This window comes from Crinia signifera, chromosome 2 (genome assembly GCF_055691185.1).
Source record: "Crinia signifera chromosome 2, ASM5569118v1, whole genome shotgun sequence".
In the NCBI taxonomy this organism is placed as follows: domain Eukaryota; kingdom Metazoa; phylum Chordata; class Amphibia; order Anura; family Myobatrachidae; genus Crinia; species Crinia signifera.
The window spans coordinates 47,251,376-47,270,494 of NC_139218.1; the positions used below are offsets into that span (position 1 = coordinate 47,251,376).

The window sequence follows — 19,119 nt, forward strand, 5'->3', positions numbered from 1 at the left end:
TTTAAAAGCTGTGGTGGGAAAGGGTCTTTATGGCTCTTACCCGTTTAAAAATAACGGGTCATTACCCATTTAGGCAGTGGGAAAGCAGCATTATTTAGGTACAAACCAACAATATATACATATAATGGCAGGGGGTGCAGTTAATCCTGAAAATCCTCATTAGTCGAATAGGATACCACCAATAAAATCAGATAAAAAAAATTACACACACAATATATAATTTTGAACCAAACATTTTCCCATAAACATCATGCAATATCTGCATACAACACTTCATTAGTCCCTCAGCCTCATTTAGCTAATATTAGTACAGTGACAAGAGAATTCATATGACAGTGGGCAGAAAAAAAAAATTGGTTCTTCCTGTAGCTGTAGAGTTTTGCTATTCAGATAGGGGGAAAAAATAGGATGCTAAATGGCTGAGGAGTCCCTGGCAAGTACCAGAGTCAGATTTGCACACAATATATGAGCCACGGGGTACATGCCGACATTAGACACATGTGCAGCAGTATACACTGCTGGAGATTCACTGAGTTTTAATTAGAGATGTGCAGAAAAGGGATTCGGTATGAAATACAGACTGTCAAAATCCAGAAAAGGTCAAAATCCCGACACATAGAATGTAGACAGGTGAAAGTCAACATGACTCGGTCGACATGGTTTTTTCTGTTTTTTTTTACCTGAATGTCGACATGGACACAGTTGGAAATCAACCGCAGCCCCTCACTATGCTTCCGGCACGCTATTTTATTCTGCCCACCATGCCCTAGTGGATGGTAGGGCATGAAATACCGCCTGTCGGCACATGTCGGGTCAAAAAAAACGTGAAAAAACCCATGTCAACCTCGCGACCTGTCGACCGAAAGTCATGTTGACTTTTTCACCTGTCTAAATTCTATAGGTCGGTATTTTGACCTTGCCGGGATTTTAAATGTCGGTATTTTGACCTTGTCGGAATTTTAAATGTCGGTATTTTGACTGTGTCGAGATTTTGCCCGCCGGTCAATGGTTGTCGGGATTTTGACTGCATCCCCAGAAAAGATCTGTCATAGGACTTTTTACTCCAGAGTTTTGAGTATAAAAATTATTAGAATAATAAAAATAAGATTTTTTATATATATTATTTGTATTTTTGACATAGTTTATAAACTCAAAACTCCAGCATATACGTTAATATGACAGGAAACTCTGTGCCTCACCCCTCCACACGCCACTGTAATTAAGGAATTAGAAGTTTCCAATTAGCTTAATTAGTCTATTATTAATCATCTTCCACATATGTCTACTGCATTCAGTGTCGGTAGCCGGCCCTTTTGCAGTAGCGGCGTGTATAGTATGTGTGTTTGTATCTATAATTGAGCCTGATTCAGACCTGTAGCAAGGCTGCAATTTTTGCAGATGGACAAAACCATGCTGCACTGAAGGTGGGGCAGATGTATCACGTGCAGAGAGAGTTAGATATGGGGGATTTATTGTGTTTCTTTGCATGGTAAAAACTGGCTGCTTTATTGTTACACTGCGGTTTAGATTTCAGTTTGAACACACCCCACCCAAATTGAATTTTTTTAACCTAATGCTTGCCTAATGACCGGTCGACCTAAACCCATGTCGACCTAATGGTGTTGACTCAATGCTGGTCGACCTTCTTGTTGGGAGACCTAATGATCCATAGCCACTGTAAGTTATGAAGGTAGCTATTTTATACTAGAAATGAGCAGGTTCATTTATACTTGGATCTCAAGGCGGATCTTATTAGCTAAACAAAACACGTGACAGTTGATAGCCAATCATAAAGATCTGAAATTGCAATAAAAAACGAGTAAATTCAAACCCGCTCATCTCCAGTTTATACACTCTGGGCGAAATTTACTTTTGTTTTATTTGTGCAAAACCACTGGATTTTGCTTAATTTTGTAAATTCCAGATTTACGAAGACAAAAAGCTAGGAAAACCACCAGTTTACAAACTAAAAAAACTTTGACATCCAGTTTGGTGGGTTTTTTGTTTTTTACTAGAGGAAAATTGAGAGAAAATATAAATAAAATAAGCCCCACTGAATCACCGCAAAATGGGAAATTTAGTTTTGCCCATGAAAGAGAAAATCCAGTAGCTTTCTGGTTGCGGACCACACTTCTACTGCAATCTAATTCTATGTAAGAATACAGTTCTCATGTCACAAAATACAGTAGTTCAGAACATCTGAGGAACACCAAATCCCGTATCATCAAAACATAAGCCAGATATGGCCAGTAAGGAAGTGAGAGAGGAAGTCATATTTCTGGTGGATTGTAATGGTCATAGCTCTCATGAGTCTCCATAACAGAGCTGATCAGCTGTAAAGCCAACACTGAATTACACAAAAGAGATCCTGCTAATTGCTTCTGAGACGGCAGTTAGTTTATAAGCAGTTAAGTAAATGAAGCTTTATAGCACAGTGGTTCTCCACTCCATAAAAGGGAATGAATTGTGTTCTCAGCACAAATAATTGAACATCTATTTGTGTTATTTCAACCAAGTCAACAGTACTAAAAATAACAAAAAAATAAGTTCATGTATACTAGAAATGTGATTCTGGTGTCAAATGGTTCTTTTTGTCTTTGCAGCATATTTACCAACTGTCCATCTCTGTTTTTCATTTTGACCTGGTCAGTGAATAGAAGTCTTGTCGCAATTCTTATAACAAAGGTTCCACTATACATTGTTACTCTATTATAGGGTAAGATACGTGGTGTGTTTATTTACGAAGATGGGCAACCAATCATCAGAATCTACTTCTTATCTAGTTAGACTAACCCTGAAAATTATAGACCGGTCAGCCTTACATCCATTGTAGGGAAAATATTAGAAGATATAATAAGAGATAATATCCAAAATTTCTTAGAACAGGAGAAAGTGATAAGTAAGGCTCAGCATGGGTTCGTCAAAAATAGATCATGTCAGACTAATTTAATTAGCTTCTATGAGGAATTCAGTAAGGGACTGGATTTAGGGAAATCTGTTGATGTAATACTGCTTGATTTTGCTAAAGCTTTTGACACGGTGCCTCATTAAAGGTTATTAATGAAACTAGGTAATCTAGGGTTAGGAGATAAAATTTGTAATTGGATTAAAAACTGGTTGCACAATCAGAGACAGAGTGGTTGTAAATGGCATACATTCCAGCTGGAGAAAGGTCCAAAGTGGAGTCCCGCAAGGTTCAATATTGGGACCCCCCTTGTTTTATATATTCATTAATGATATTGGAAGCGACATAGTGAGTAAAATTGCAATATTTGCAGACGACATGAAAGGTGAAAAAAGCAGTTTAACATTGAAAATGTAAAGTAATTCATTATGAGAACAAAAATGAACAAGCTACTTATAGGCTAAATAGAGTTATTATAGGGAATTCTGCTGTGGAGAAGGACTTGCGGGTCCTCATAGATGAAAAATTGGGTAATAGTGCACACTGCTCAAGTGCAGCACCAAAAGCAAACCGGACACTGGCATTCATTAAAAGGGGTATGAATTCAAGGGATACCAATGTGATAGTGAATTTTTGCAAGGCATTGGTGAGAGCACACTTGGAATATTGTGTTCTAGGCACCGCACCTTAAAAAAGGACATAAATGAATTGGGACCGGTACAGAGAAGGGCGACTAAGCCAGTAAAAGGTATTGAATCACTAGAATACAAAGATAGGCTAACCAGGCTGAATATGTTTTCACTGGAGAAACGGTGGTTTAGAGGTGATATGATTAGAATGTTTAAACACAGGATTGGGAATCATAAGGAACTGGGAGATGATTTGTTCACCAACAGGCCTATACTTAGGACACGCGGGCATGTACTGAGGCTCGAGGAAAAGAAAATTCCATACTGAATTAAGAAGAGGATTCTATAATAGGTAACGTGGTACTAGAATAGAAATAGTGCGCAGTTAGCAACCAAATTAGTCCAACTCCCAAAGGTCTCCTTAAACCCTTCACCAAAATATAGTGCAAGAAAAATGGAGTATATGACCTATCCTGCGCTCTATTACAGGTCCATGCGCTGCACCGGTTTCATCCAGCAAATATTCATCATATGAAAAACATATATAAAAATATCATGGGGTTGTACAACACATTTAATAGGCATAAAAAACATGACATTTAGAAACATATAAACACCTTGATAAAGTCCCTGGACGGGGAAGAAACGCGTTGGTGAAGCCTGCGTCTACTTGTTTCAGCTGACTGAGTGGGGAGCCTGACAGACCGAGGGAGCATAGCAGCGTGCAGAGGAAGAAAGGAATACCGGGATCCCTACTCCCTTCATTAACTGCAAAACACAGTTCAACAAGTGCATGTGTTTCTCTCCATTTGGTAATTACCCGCTTTATATGCTGATACCGCTGAACATTACCTATGTTTTATATGTTTCTGAATGTCATTTTTTTTATGCCTATTAAATATCTGTGTTGTACTACCCCATGATATTTTTATATAAATTTTTCATATGATGAATATTTGCTGGATGAAACAAGTGCAGCGCATGGACCTGTAATAGAGCGCCGGATAGGTCATATACTCCATTTTTCTTGCACTGTAAGAAGAGGATTAGTCACCATTAGAGCAGTAACATTCTGGAACTCATTGCCTGTGGGGGTGATTACAGCAACTGTTAATGAATTTAAATCAAAACTGGATGCATTTTTGGCCACTAAGGAAATCCTATAGATATGACTTACTCAAGTCAGTAGTTTCAAGTTCGATAAGTTGAACTCGATGGACTAACGTCTTTTTTCAGCCTTAATTATTTTAGTACCTCCTAGTGGATAACAGAATCTGATCCGATCTCCAATACAACTCCCATCTTAATAATTAAACCCCATGGTCTCTAATGGTTGTCCAAGCCTCTGAAATGGCAACATGGCAAGTCTCACCCCGTAGTAAGAGCCTGGTGGTGGTAGCGCATTGACTGCCCATTAAGCAATGGGAGGAGACAATGACAGGAAGTTACTGCTAATGTTTCGTTGAGGTTGTTCATGGAAGAGTAATCTCTATGTAATTCTTGACCATTAAGCAAAATGAGGTCCTTCGATCATAATCTCATTTAACATCTAATACTGAAGGCAGTAACCAAGTACCTGCAATCACTGATCGTGGGAAATTGCCTCACCCTGGGCTATCCAATTAGACCTTCTAAGCTTCAGGCGGACCGAAGACACACATTTTTACTAAACCTGTGTGTTTTCAGGAGAAAAAAAAAAACATGAAAAACATCTCTCTCAGAGTACCAACATCAACCTTCCATATACACACACGAGGGGTAGGCAGTCATAATACTTAATTTTTCAACATAACATAGTCAAACATGGTCAGTCAAGCCACCAAAATGGGAAAACACAATGGGTGAGATTTAATAGGATGATAGATTCAGAGAGTGAGAGATTTGGTAAGAAATCTCCAGTTTTTTTAAAACGACAATCATTTACACTGCAAAATCAAACTGGTTTTAAAGTGTAAATGATTGCCTCTAAAAAAATCTCTCACTTTCTGAATTTCTCATCCTATTAAATCTCACCCCAGACTTCTACACAAGACATAGTTTAATTAAAATTCAGGCCAGGACACCAGGCATTGAGAAGAAGTGGTAAGGTTAAGGATAGCAAAACAAAGTATCATCTGCCTAACTTTCTGTAAACTGGGCAAAAGAAAATTAATCTGCTCTTCATTTAACGGTGGTGGTTACTTACATGAAAATTGCACAATTCCTCTGGTCATGCAGAAGAATGAGAATATCTTTTTAAATACTACGCAAAAAATGTTGGCTTATATTTAATGAACGGATAACAAAGACAGGATATCATGATGAACACTCTTTGCTGACCTTACTAAAATTTCAGCTGACTTAGAAACCAAGAAATTTTATAATCTCCTTGCTGAACAAGCATCCTCCCTTTCTGAAACTGTTTACATAGAATTAAAGAAGAGGAGAACATCTGTCGGAAAAACAATCAGGAGGACAACCCGTAGGCAGCATCCACCTGTCACAAGTATAGCCAATGTACGGCTTTACTTCCCACAACTCCAGACAACTGCATATTTACAAACTAAAACATTACCGGAACTGGTTTCTTTAGCAGTATAATTGTCTAACTCTCGGGTTTTTTTTATTGTACCCTTTTACCCATAATGCAAGACATAAAGCCAATGAACACGGCGCGATTCCTGGGCTATTTGTAAGCGATCTGACTAGATTGCTTAGAAATTAAGTATGGATTGCTCCGTGTGCATACCCCCCCAGTGACAGCGATGCGCAGTCTTGTGCGTCACCATCGCCTGACTACATTTTTACTGCATGCTGTCAAGAACTAGTCATATCGCCAGTGTTTTTCACCAGAGAACACGGATCCGCACTTCGCTGGTGCATTGCATGTGTGCCAGCGAGGTGTCCTGAGCGATTTGTGCTTAAATCACGTAGCTCAGCATGGGGCACCCATCGCCCCGTGTAGGTTCAGGTGTGCTTAACCCTTAAGAGAGATAAAGTGGATTAAGATAAAGTGCCAATCAGACCTAAAGAAGGGAGGGCTACCAATATGTCACTCACAGAAGAGCCACGAAAGGAAAGATTCAATGCTATATTTATATATAGCGAAAATAAATCATCCGCTAAACAGTATTTCCCCAGTTTCAAAAAATAAAAATAAAAAATGCAGCGCGTTATAAAAGGAATGGGTGTGGGAAGAATGGAGAGAATACACAGACCTATTCTGAGCAGATATTTGCTTGCCAAGGTACAGTACATACGTTATTCCATCAGTAAAACTGTTTAGTTAAGGTGTTATTTGTTCTTTAATGGAGGTATTTTCTTAATGGAAATTCAAAACAGTGAGAAGATGAATGTCCATTTAGATTACAATCTAGAAATGATCTGACTCGTTTGAATTAATGCAAAAGCAACATTTTTTGCACTTACATCAGTGGAGAAGGGGGAAATAAACCACAAGGTACTTGTAGGATTCAATAAACCAATGCAAGGAAGGGTCAGGGGCTATGATGACTGAATATATATATATATATATATATATATATATATATATATATATATATATATATATATTTTACAGGTTGCTCAATCTCATCCACGTACTGCAAAGAGATACAACAAAATACGAGAAAGGGAAAAAAAAAACAAAAGTGATTTTTACCTTTATCCCATAATTGTGGGATATTTAATCACAGCCAATATTTCTGATCCTTGGAAATATCAGCTGTTTGTGCGCAGAATACATCAAATTAGTATTCGATCTCTCAATCGGTTTTTTTTCACGACTTTCGGAAACAAATCCACGTATAATTCGCAAATTTAGGGCCATTTCAGCTAATGCAGATTCGGCTTATCAAAGAGCCGAAACTGCAGCGGCGAGTCCCGGACGATATTTTCCAGTATCGGAAATATTGGCCAACACTGAATACCCCCTTTATTCACAAGTTGAAACGCTCTACCAGTCACTGGAGAAGAAGTTTACTTGGAATTTTTCCAAAGACCCACCAGCCACTTTTTCCTTATATGCCTTACAAGACCAGGAATATGATAGGAGAATTTATACCCCCATCTCTCTGAGTATATTTGCAATGCTATTTATTATGTGTTTTATGTAAGTGCACTATCAATATGTATTACAGGTTGAGTCTCCCTTATCCGAAATGCTCGGGACCACGAGCATTCCGGATAAGGGAATATTCCGGTTTTTGGAATATTTTTTTTTTTAGTCATACTTACCTGCCCCTGGTAGGTCCCCGATGGTCCCTCGGTGTCCATGGAGTCCTTCGGCGTCCACAGCAGGCCACCAGCACCGTCTTCCGGCGTCTCCAGCGGTCCCAGGAGTGCTTTGCGCAACTTCCCAGGCGCGCCGGTGACGTCACCGGCGCGCACTCGCGCAAAGCACTCCTGGGACCGCTGGAGACGCCGGAGAGGATGCTGAAGGCCTGCCGTGGATGCCGGAGGACTTGGTAAGTATTAAAAGAGGGTTAGGGGGGAAAAATAAAAATAAAAAATTATTCCAAAAAACCACGGTTTTTGGAATAATTCGGATACGGGATGCCCGGATACGGGATACCCGACCTGTACCAGTTATTTATATAGGGCATATATATATATATATATATATATATATATATATATATATATATATATATATATATATATATATATATATATATATATATATTTTACCACACACACACGGGTTAGGTTATTTTTTGGTCGGGATGATCTGTATATTTTTAGAGTGTGGGAGGAAACTGGAGAACCTGGAGGATGCCCACGCAAGCTCAGGAGAATATTAAAAATACAACGTTAATGAACTTGTTTAATTTTTAACAAATTTACACACACATGAATGGACTTTGAAATGTTTCAAAAGGAGGCGATATGTTGAATATACAACATTTGATCTTTCAATGCCACATTTAAAAAAAACTAAAAAAATAACTCTAAGCATGTATCCTGCAGGAAATTAAGCCTGCACATGCAAGAGTTGTATGGAAGTGTGGTCAACTTCTATTAGAAACGCCCAAATCCCTTTGGCGATGTGACACCTGAATAGTTCCACTCTTCTAAACTGCAGCAAGAAGTATTGTTCACTTGCAGTTGTCGTTTGAAGCAAGCGAATTAGCACTTGCCACAAAAATGAATAATAACGATTTCTGCGCAAAACTACACAAACGGCGCTTCTAATTGATTCCCCTTCCACCCTATTTCTCCAGGGGCGACTTCTTCCGGTGTTAAAATGTGAAAATCTGGCTGCGTGGGAAGAAATTCCGTAGAATGAGGAAGTCATCAGTCTTTAATGAGTTGGGATACCCTACACCTTTCCGATGTTATGGATTCTAGAGCTACATCAGAAAAGTGGGGTGTCCCAACTTATTAACGACGGTGAAACTCGGTTGAGTAAGTGTATCAACCTTGAGAAATAAAAGGGTACCCCCCCTCCAAAAAAAATGTGTTTTACTTGCCTTTTTACCACACTTTTCAAACGACCCTCGTCAGTATTTGGGATCAGGTTTGGTGATCTTGCCTCCCTCGCTCCATTGGTGGATAGGAGTGTGAAGGGTACTTGTGTAGTTTCACGGCGCCACTTCCGGGTTCTACGCTCGCCACAAACTATGTTAAAAAAAAGTAACTTAACTCCATGCCAACATGGATAGTTCATACCTCCACTCTCCATGTTGGCATGGAGTTGATTTTAAATAGCGTGGCGAGCATAGCGAGCCCCGCAAGGGGACTCAGACGCACGGCGCCATGAAACTACACAAGTACCGTGTGAAGTACCACTTATACATATGTATGCTTGCTATGCTATGATTATTTACCATGTTTTGATTTACTGAGAACGAGAATATGTGCTACCGTCATCTGAAAAACCGACAAAGCGCCCTATAACTACATATTTTTTTGTTTGTTTTTGAGAGGCTAAATAAGCACCTGGGATGTAGATAGGGCACTGGGAGTGCTCTTTCAAACATATTGAAAAGCGAGTTACCCATTACACATATCTAGACATTGTCATTTGTTTTTGTATCCACCCTTTCAAGTGTAAGGAGTGCATTATTTAGTTATCATACTATTTACAATTCCCTATTTCTTAGGCAAAATTTGTTTTAAATGTTCCTTTGTTCTGAATTAATACCTTTTTACTGCAGATGGCCCTGGAACTCAAAAGATCCTCTTAAGGTAGCTATTAGTTTTGTTAGCCGCGTTTTGTTGAAACGATAGGCACCGGATGGCATCTATTCAATTGTTTGCCAATTGGGCGTGGTATCCATATGGCTGACAGACAAATTTTAGGTCAACACCAAAAGGCTAACATGCATAAAATTGATACTGGCAAAAGGTCAACACAAGCAAAAGGTTAACGATTCAAAGCCTGACACATGAAAAGGTCGACATGCGTTTTTGGGGGATTTGTTTAATTTTCTTGACTTGTTTATCATCCACGTAGGCTCCGATTGTGAATCACGTGCTCAGGGATTGATATTGCCGCCGCCCTCCCCCTCCCCCCAAAAGAAAAGGGAAAACCTTTTCATTAGTCTACCTTTTGCTGTCAATCTAATGACCGTCAATCTAGACATGGTCTGAGAGCCGTTCCTCACCCATCAGGTCCGACTGCATGATGTCTGCTTGGAGCCTCCTGAGGTGGGGAGCAGATCAGCAAAATGTCTGCTGGGCTATTCACAACTTTGCACAGGGTTGGCGCCTCTTCAGTGCATTTTGGTGTGACATACACGATGAATCATTTGATAACTGAATTGTTTTATTACTTTTATTGTGTCTATAGTCATTATGACACGTGCCACTGTGGGTTAACACACTTGGCACTGAAGCAACTGGGAGCAACAGAACTGCGCTGCCATCACAAATAAAAAAAGCTATGTGTGAATAAGTATGTGATGAGATTTATTTTACACTTATTTCAAGCACTAAATCTGGGGAAACTAGGACACAGCTTCTCCGTTCAAGTGCTCAGCCGACTACCAAGCGGAGCAATGGTCCACAGAAAATGGCCAGTGGGGAATTGACCAACACCAATCAGATGATATGAAAATACTGTGGACCACACATACTCAGACGAAACAGTTCCAGGTGTCAGTGGCATGAGTCTGGGTGAACAACTGGTTCCAGAAGCAGATGGATGAGCCTGGTGGTGGTATAGTGAGTTACCGGCCTACTAAACAATAGGAGGAGTCAATGAGAGGAAGTCAATGATGACGAAATGTAAGCAAGTCCATACAGGTTGCTCATGGAAGAGTAAACTATGTAAATCTTGACCATTTGTCAAAATGATGTAATCCATTTGCAATCACAAAAATATAATCTAATATTTCAGGCGTTATCAAATTACCTGTGATCACTAATTATGGGTAATTCCCTTATTCAGGACTATCCAATTAGACCTAAAAAGCTTTACGCAGATCAAAGACACAGCTTTTTAATAAACTTTTTTGTTTTCGGGAGAAAGGGTGTTTTTGGGGGGCGATCTAATTGGATTGCACCCCAAAAAAGAAAACAATGGAGAAAAAAAACACATCAGTTATTCACGCTCAATGTTTCTTCAGGATTAATTGGATACTTCCTTTATTGTCTATTCTGTACCCGGTGCATACGATATTTGGTACTTGTTTCCTAGCACGGCCACAATCTCGGGCATCGTGTACCTTTAAGTTAAAGTCGCGGGCATCGCGTCGGTCGCGACCATTAACATTGGCCCCGACGCGACCGACGCCCGCAATTTTGCCATAGGCTTCAATGTTAAAATATTTTTTTACATTGAAATCGGGAGCATCGCGTCGGTCTTGTGCCACTATAATGGCACAAGATGAGATGGACTTGATTAAGTCCATCTCACATAGTAAAAAATGTGAAATGGGCCAATATGACCCATTTCACATTATATATGTCCCCGTCATCACCCCACAATTGACGTGAACCCGAAGCGCAGCGAGCCACCGAGCCCGAAGCGTTGCGAGCGCAGCGAGCCCCGCGAGGGGACGCGTATACCTGTGAAGTTATACGCGTACGCTCGCCACGCTTCGGGCTCGGTGGCTCGCTGCGCTCGCCACACTTTATATTCTCAACTCCACGCCGACGTGGATAGTAGGGGAATGAAAAGGTCGGAGGACGCGCACCACCGCCGCTCGCCACGCTTCGGGTTGGCGTCAATCGTGGGGTGGGGCTTACGGTGTAAAATTGGGGGTCTAGGGAATATTTTACATTGAATCCAATGTAAAATCGTGTCCCAGAGACCCTATTCACATTTGATTCAATTAAAAAATCGGGTCGGTCGCATCGCATGCGACCAAATCGCATGCAATGCGACCGACGAGATTTTTACGACACGACCACCCCGATGGAAATCGGTGTGGCCGTGCTAGGAAACAAGTACCCAATATTTACATGTACTACATCAGACACCGTCTTTCTGCGAACAATGACTTGATATTTAAGACACAGAGAGACAAGGTGACTCATCGGGTGGATTAAATGATTTGATAAGAACCGGTTCTTCACGATACAAACTGTTACCAGAGGAATAAAGTGTGTATGATAAAATCAACAATATTTCGTAAGCAAATTAAATACATGTAGAACATGCTTCCAGCACAAGCGGTATGCTTACTTTCTGTACATTAAGATTGAATAATGAATAACCTGCCCTTTCTGGAATGTCCTTATCTTGAATATAGCAAAACAAAAAAGGTTTACCACTTTAAAAATGACTCTGGAAATCAACAGCACCAAGCAGAATACATGATGCAAGATACTGCAGGTTGGTATTGGTCCATTACACTCACATTCCTCCACAATGTCACATAGATCAAGGTAAAATAACTGCCCAGTTTTCTAATATTTAAGATTCGGTGTAATTAAATACAACAAAAGTTATACAAACTGATATAGATAATGAACTGCTGCTATAATTAGTGGTTAACAACCCATGTCATGTCAATCAGAAGTGCAACTATTATTAACTCCTTACACACCTAGCCATGTAGTCTCCATTTGCAAACATTTGTGATACAAAATGAGTCGTTCTGAGGAACTCAGTGACTTTAAGCACGATATTTTGATAGGTTGCAACCTTAGCAATATGATGATTTGTGATATTTGTTCCCTGCTGGATATTCCATTGTCAACTGTAAGTGATCATTAGAATGCAGAAGCATTAAGGAACAGCAGCAACTCCGCCACAAAGAAGTGGAAGACCACGTAAGATCACAGATCAGGGTAAATGACTGCTAAGGCACATGGTGCATAAAACATCATCAACTCTCTGCTAATTCCATAACTTCTCTGATTGGCATTTAGATGGGTGATTCTGTGTTTGGGGGATGCCAGGAGAATGTTACCTGCCTGGTTGCCTTATGGCAACTGTAAAGTTTGAAGGAGAAGGGATAACGGTATGGGGCTGTTTTTCGGGGTTTAGGCTAGGTCCCTTATCTCCAGTGAAGGGAAATACTAATGCTTCCGCACACCAAGACATTTTGTACAATGCTATGCTTCCAACTTTGTGGCAACAGTTTGGGGAACATGACTGTGCCCCAGTGCACAAAGCAAGAACTATAAAAGACAAGGCTTGAAGAGTTTGGTGTGGAGGAACTTGACTGGCCCACGCAGAGCCCTGACCTCACCATCATCAAGCACCGCTGGGATGAACTGGAACGGAGACTGTGAACCAGACTATCTCGTCCAACATCAGTGCCTGACCTCATAATTGTTCTATGGAATGAATGGGTACAAATTCTGATAAACACTTCAAAACGTTGTTCAAAACCTTCCAAGAAGAGAATAGCTTGAATAACTGCAAAGGGGAATGCAACTCCATATTAAAGTATACGTATTGGAATACAACGTTATTACAGTTCTTGTTGGTATAATTTATATTAGATAGACAGAGACAGATAGATACACACACACACACACACTACTTTTTCACTTTAAAAAATATTTTGATACGAGATACTAGAAAAAAGAACAGACTGGCTCAAGGATCTCTGTTAACAATTAACAAATCAAGCAAACAAACCCTGAAACCTGCCACCAATTTCACAAGTCTGAGCTCCCAACATGCCAAGTTTATACATTTAGCTTAACTATGTGTTTTATGCATGTAGAAATAAAGTCTACACAAGTAATTTGTGCTGAAAGAACCAGTTAGTTAATGCAGAAGCCCTGTATACAATGGGATGCGGTCATCTAATTAGAATGAACTTAGGTCTACAGTCATTAGGTCGACCCCACTAGGTCGACTGGCAGGAAGGTCGACCTGACTTAAGGTCGACATGGGCCAAGGTCGACATGACTTAAGGTCGAATTTGCATAAAGGTTGTCATGAGGAAGGTCGGCTGGTCATAAGGTCGACATGGGGTTTTTCACTGTTTTTTGAGCCGACAGGCAGTATTTCATGCCCTACCATCCACTAGGGCGTGGAGGAGGTTATTAAAGCTGCCCGAAGCATTGCGAGCGTCCGATTCTCATTGCCAACTGTGTCCATGTCGACTGTGTCGACATTCGGATCAAAAAACAGTGAAAAGCCCATGTCGACCTTATGACCAGTCGACCTTCCTCATGTCGACCTTTATGCACATTCGACCTTAAGTCATGTCGTCCTTGGCCCATGTCGACCTTAAGTCAGGTTGATCTTCCTGCCAGTCGACCTAGTGGGGTCCTAATGACTGTAGACCTAAGTTCATTCTGACAGATGTACCGATTCCAATACAATAATGACTTAACTTTCAGAGACATGGTAGATCTGCTAAAACGGAATAAAGCTGAGGAAACATTGTGCCCCAATAGAGGGATTCCTTCACCTGAGCTACACAACCTACTACAGTAATGTAGCACAGCAAATGTGAGCAGTGATGACAACAGACATTCTGCTTCTAGATTAGCGAGTTCTACAATATAAATTAATTGTACTTTAAGATGAGTACCTTTTTGCATAGTGATACATGCGTACAAATAAATGTATATGTACATACCTTGATACATGGTACAAATCCCTCGACCGGAACGGCTAATTTGAGGCGGTCAAACCCTCATAGCAAGATTTGGGCCTGTCCTTGGGCACAGAAAAAGTCCACATTGAATCGCGATTTTGAGATCCTACAACAATAACGGGGAGAAAAGAGAACATTATATGGAGCGATTTTAGGTGAGCTTTTAGGTATTGAAGGAAATAAACACATTTCTTCTGTCAACACCTTTTTTTTCCACCCCTATATTTCTTGTAGCAGTACTTATCGCTATGGTGACTGCCTGCATCCAGCTAGACGCTCTTTATGTGCGAGTTTGCTTGCAGTAAAATTGCATCTGTAGAAAGGGGCTGCTGAGTATGCTGTTGGCTCTATATAAATAAATGTTAATAAATAATCTCACTCACACTCCCTTGCTGGCTACAAATACCGTTTATTGTTTACAAACCTTAAAGCCAGAGAGTTTGTGTAACTCAAAATGCATTACCTAACATGAATAGGACAAAATGAGGACAAATACAACATAAATATGGTTTCCACATGTTAATTATTTTCCAAATGTAATCAACGAGCATGATAAATAGCAGAGTTTCATATTACCATCTTACCTAACTTAAGGCCAGATGCACTAAGCATCAAAAGTGATAAAATGGAGAGTGATAAACAGCCAGCCAATCAGCTCCTACCTGTCATGTCACATGGACCCTGAAAAATGTCAGGCAGGAGCCGATTGGCTGGCTTTTTATCACAATCTCCATTGTATCACTTTTGAAGCTTAGTGCATCTGGGCCTCAGACTTTGACTTATGGGGTTAAATTTATAGATTCTGCAAACTTTAGGTCACATGGGGTGGACCATGGGAACACCCAGTGATTTATGGGCGTCCCCATGAAAACGCTGTATGTTCCCATGGGTACACAGGCAGGCCAATGCCTGTCAGGGGCGGGCAGCTAATGTCACAGAATGCCAGCACCTGCCCAGTCTTCGGCAATTTGCGGAGGAAATACAAGTCTGTTCGGACTGAAGAATTCTCAGAAGGCAGGAGAAATTTCTCCTGCCTGTGAGGGGATGTGTTAGCGAACACATCCACTTGCATGGTACATAGGGGATTTGGAGGGGAGGCATTCGGCCAGGCGGCGTCTCACGCTCAGTAACTAGTGATTTTCACTGCTTTCCGAGCCAACCAGAATTACGCCCCAAGTCCTGTGTGAGTGTGACTCTCCGGAGCTTGGACCTGGTAGGCACAGCCATCTGTAGCCACTGGTACTGCTGTCCTCTAACAGCCATCTGTATTATTTCGGTAAAAACAGATCAGTGTCTCCTGCAGCAGCCATACAGGCTGCTTATTGCTCGCCCCTGCTGTATATAGCATCACAGCGCAACTGCCTCTTCCAAATTTCAGTATCGGATGTGAAAAAGGTTCAAGATCCCCACACAAAACCTTTAGGGGGGGTATTTCCAATTGTTGGAATGTTCCCGGCAATCGAAATTACAGACAATCTGACATGAATTCGACAGTTGGTAGTCAATGTTCCGACATTTAGAATCGACGCATATTTGGTCGAAAAACGGCCACCTAGGATGAGAAGGCTGCTAATAGTTACACACAGTGGGAACCAAGCTTCAAAAAAAATAAAAAATAAAAATTGGAAAGTGATAAACAATCAGCTCCTAACTGCCATGTTACAGGCTGGGTTTGAAAAATGACAAGAGCTGATTTGATGGTCCAATTTAACACTTTTTGAATCTCTGTGCATCTGGCCCATTGCGTCAGTAAGTCAATGCTATACAGGGTAGAAGTTACACTTAAGGCCCCTATACAATTGTCCGACTACTCCTTAGGACAAAATGGGCCCAATTTCCCCTGACCTCGCCCGGCAGCGCCCCGGGAGGCTCACATATGAGCTGGGGCGATATGTCATAAATCGTAATACTGCCGGGAAGCTGGAGCCAGGAGAATTTAGAAAGAAAAAACATTCATACTTAAAATTAAGACATTTGAGCTATTAAAAGGGGTCACCAGCCTTATAACTGATCGCAAATTCTGAGAACCTAGAACCAATTACATACCCCACATGGTGTGCTTTCATATAATTACATCTTTGTGTTGTCAGACTTTACCAGGTCTCATTTGGGATCTACAAGTATAGCTACCACCCAAAAAAATGGATAATGTTTTCAGGAACGTTGAAGGTTGAAGACCATAAAATGTTTGACAATACTCAAGTTGCTGCCCTGAACCAAAAACGTTTCTATCTTTCTGGAAAAGAAAACCGCGTTAAACTGCTTTGTATGACTCACTTTACATTAAATATGAAAGGTGTCATTTTACTGTGGACCAATTCATCCCAAGTAATGTAGGGTACAAACTGTTCATTTAGCACAGTCTTATACTGCTCATTTTACCCTGGCCGCCAAGGAACAAATCCTGCAGGGGCAAAGTCTATATTTTCCCATTATATGTGAGAACCACAGAGTAGTAAATGAATGGGGTAAGGAAGTATATGCTTCTTTGGGTCTGCTGGGTCTGCATGTTATGGACCACAAGTAATGTAATTAAATCATGAGATCACAACATTGATCATTTGAGTATTACTGTATGTGGCACAGGTCAAATATGAATTTATATGGACTGGATTAACAACACCCTAAACATATGAATGATTTAAGTGTTTTGAACAAATGAGAAGCGGACACTTTATTGTATAATATTGCAGATGATCAGGCCAGAACTGTTCAAGAAAAAGAGAATTGCAGGTGCTAAGCGCCAAGAATATTGATAGTCAATCTTATCAAATATAGGGGCAGATGTATTAAGCCTTAACAAGAGATACAGTAAATGCAGGGGTGATAAAGATAGATAAACACCCAGCCAATCACCTCCTAACTGCCATGTTACAGGCTGTGGGGGAGATTCTCTAAAGCAGAAATGCGGTAAAAACCCCGTTACGCCTATGGGCTTCTTGCCGCAGTGCTGTTTGATGGATCCATCGCGGATCCCTCCCAGCATGCCCTGCGGCCGGCACAGTCACAGACCCGGAAGTCCAGCACCGGCACCGCATCGCAAGGGACAGCTCTTATCGCAAGAGCTGTCCCTTGCGTTAATAACCGCATATGTTAGAACATATGCCGTTATTAATAATGCGATGCCTGGCGATACAGGGCTGTGGATGTTACAACATCCCGCCCTGTGTTTGAAAAAAGTCAGTAAGGAGCTGATTGGCTGGACGTTTATCTCTCTTTATCACCCTTGCATTTATCTCTTGTTAAGGCTTAATACATCTGCCCCATATTGTGTTATTGCATGAAAACAGGTTACATTAGGCAACAGCCAAGAAGGATCCTACGTAAAAACAACCAATTCTTACTGATTTCAATGTGCTGAGCACGGATATGATGTTTAAATAACTAAATTGTAGATCAATGCTGTGGTCAGGCAGTGCAGACATTTTCCCATTATTAAAATTTACTTACTGACATATCTCATTTCAATTATGTAAATGGGTGATCATTGTTTAACTTTCTGGTTAATGTATTTTCACAAAGTCAAATTGGTATGATTTGTAGCTACACAATTGATACAATTACCTTGTTACACATTTACTAGCCACTGCCATCACTCTGCCTGTCAACTAATTACTTCCTGAACAGACTTTTTCCTTGTTTTCAGACATTCACATCCTGTAAATAAGTTTGCCCGAATTGTGGCTCGATATCTCACAAGTGTGTCAACAATCCCGATAGCGTTTGCTATAGTTGTGGTGAAGTGACTGTTGCAACAAAGAAACGACCAATCTATGCAATTGTCAAGAAATCGCATCATCGAGACATTTATCCTATTCCAGAACCTCCTGAAACACAAGCCTGATCCTGATTTCATACTCCGTGCTACAAACCAACCACATACGATCACCCTAGCAGAAGTAAATGATCTTGTGAGAACCTAGATCTTCCAAAAAGTAAGGCAGGACTACTGTATTAGCATCACGATCACAGCAATGGAATCTTTTGTATACCAGGGGAAGCGGAATGGTTCAATGCTAGCAGACTATTGTTGGAGACTTGACAGAGATGCCCCGGAAATAGTGTACAAGCGACTTGCAAAAGGAAAGTGGCATTAAAAGCAATGATTTGTATTATTGCTGATGTTGTGTATCTATATTAAGCTATTTGTTTGGGAAAACAACAAATGTGAATAACTAGAAAACGGCAACAAATCTTTCAATTTTATTGACATTTTACTTTTGAGCACCCTAAATTTTATTACTAAACATGTAAATTTTAGGATCCCCAAAAAATTTTAAAAAATTGTTGTTCAGTGTTATTTACTAAAACGGTACTTATATATTAGCCGGACGTCCGGCTACGCCACGCTGACAACGTAGCTTTGGCTACGTTGTCAGCGTAGGCCGGCTAATATGTGACGGGCGGCGGGGATTGTGCGGCAGCCGGGCGGGGGGGGGGGGGTTTAAATACAGACGGATGTGCAGCAATGGCCACCATTCAGCGTAGTCACCGTACATTGCTGGCACCGGGGACGAGTGTCATGGCGGCTATCATGCGGGGAGCAGAGTGCCGGATGCGGGGACATCGTGGATGGTAAGTATAATGCACACCA

The 19,119-nt window shown here is 40.7% G+C and overlaps 1 protein-coding gene across 5 annotated transcripts in view; it reads right to left on the minus strand.

Annotated features, from left to right (window-relative positions):
* The window catches only part of ST3GAL6 (ST3 beta-galactoside alpha-2,3-sialyltransferase 6), a 120,433-nt gene that overhangs the window by 69,377 nt on the left and 31,937 nt on the right, over positions 1-19,119 (minus strand). For 3 of the 5 annotated variants that reach the window (XM_083171971.1, XM_083171972.1, XM_083171973.1), the window contains exon 2: positions 14,508-14,631. In XM_083171971.1, coding sequence (XP_083028097.1) covers positions 14,508-14,517 — 10 coding nt within the window. In that variant the 5' untranslated portion in view covers positions 14,518-14,631. Of the gene's footprint in view, positions 1-14,507; positions 14,632-14,729; positions 14,882-19,119 lie in introns of those variants that run through there. The other 2 variants (XM_083171974.1, XM_083171970.1) reach the window with 1 other exon arrangement.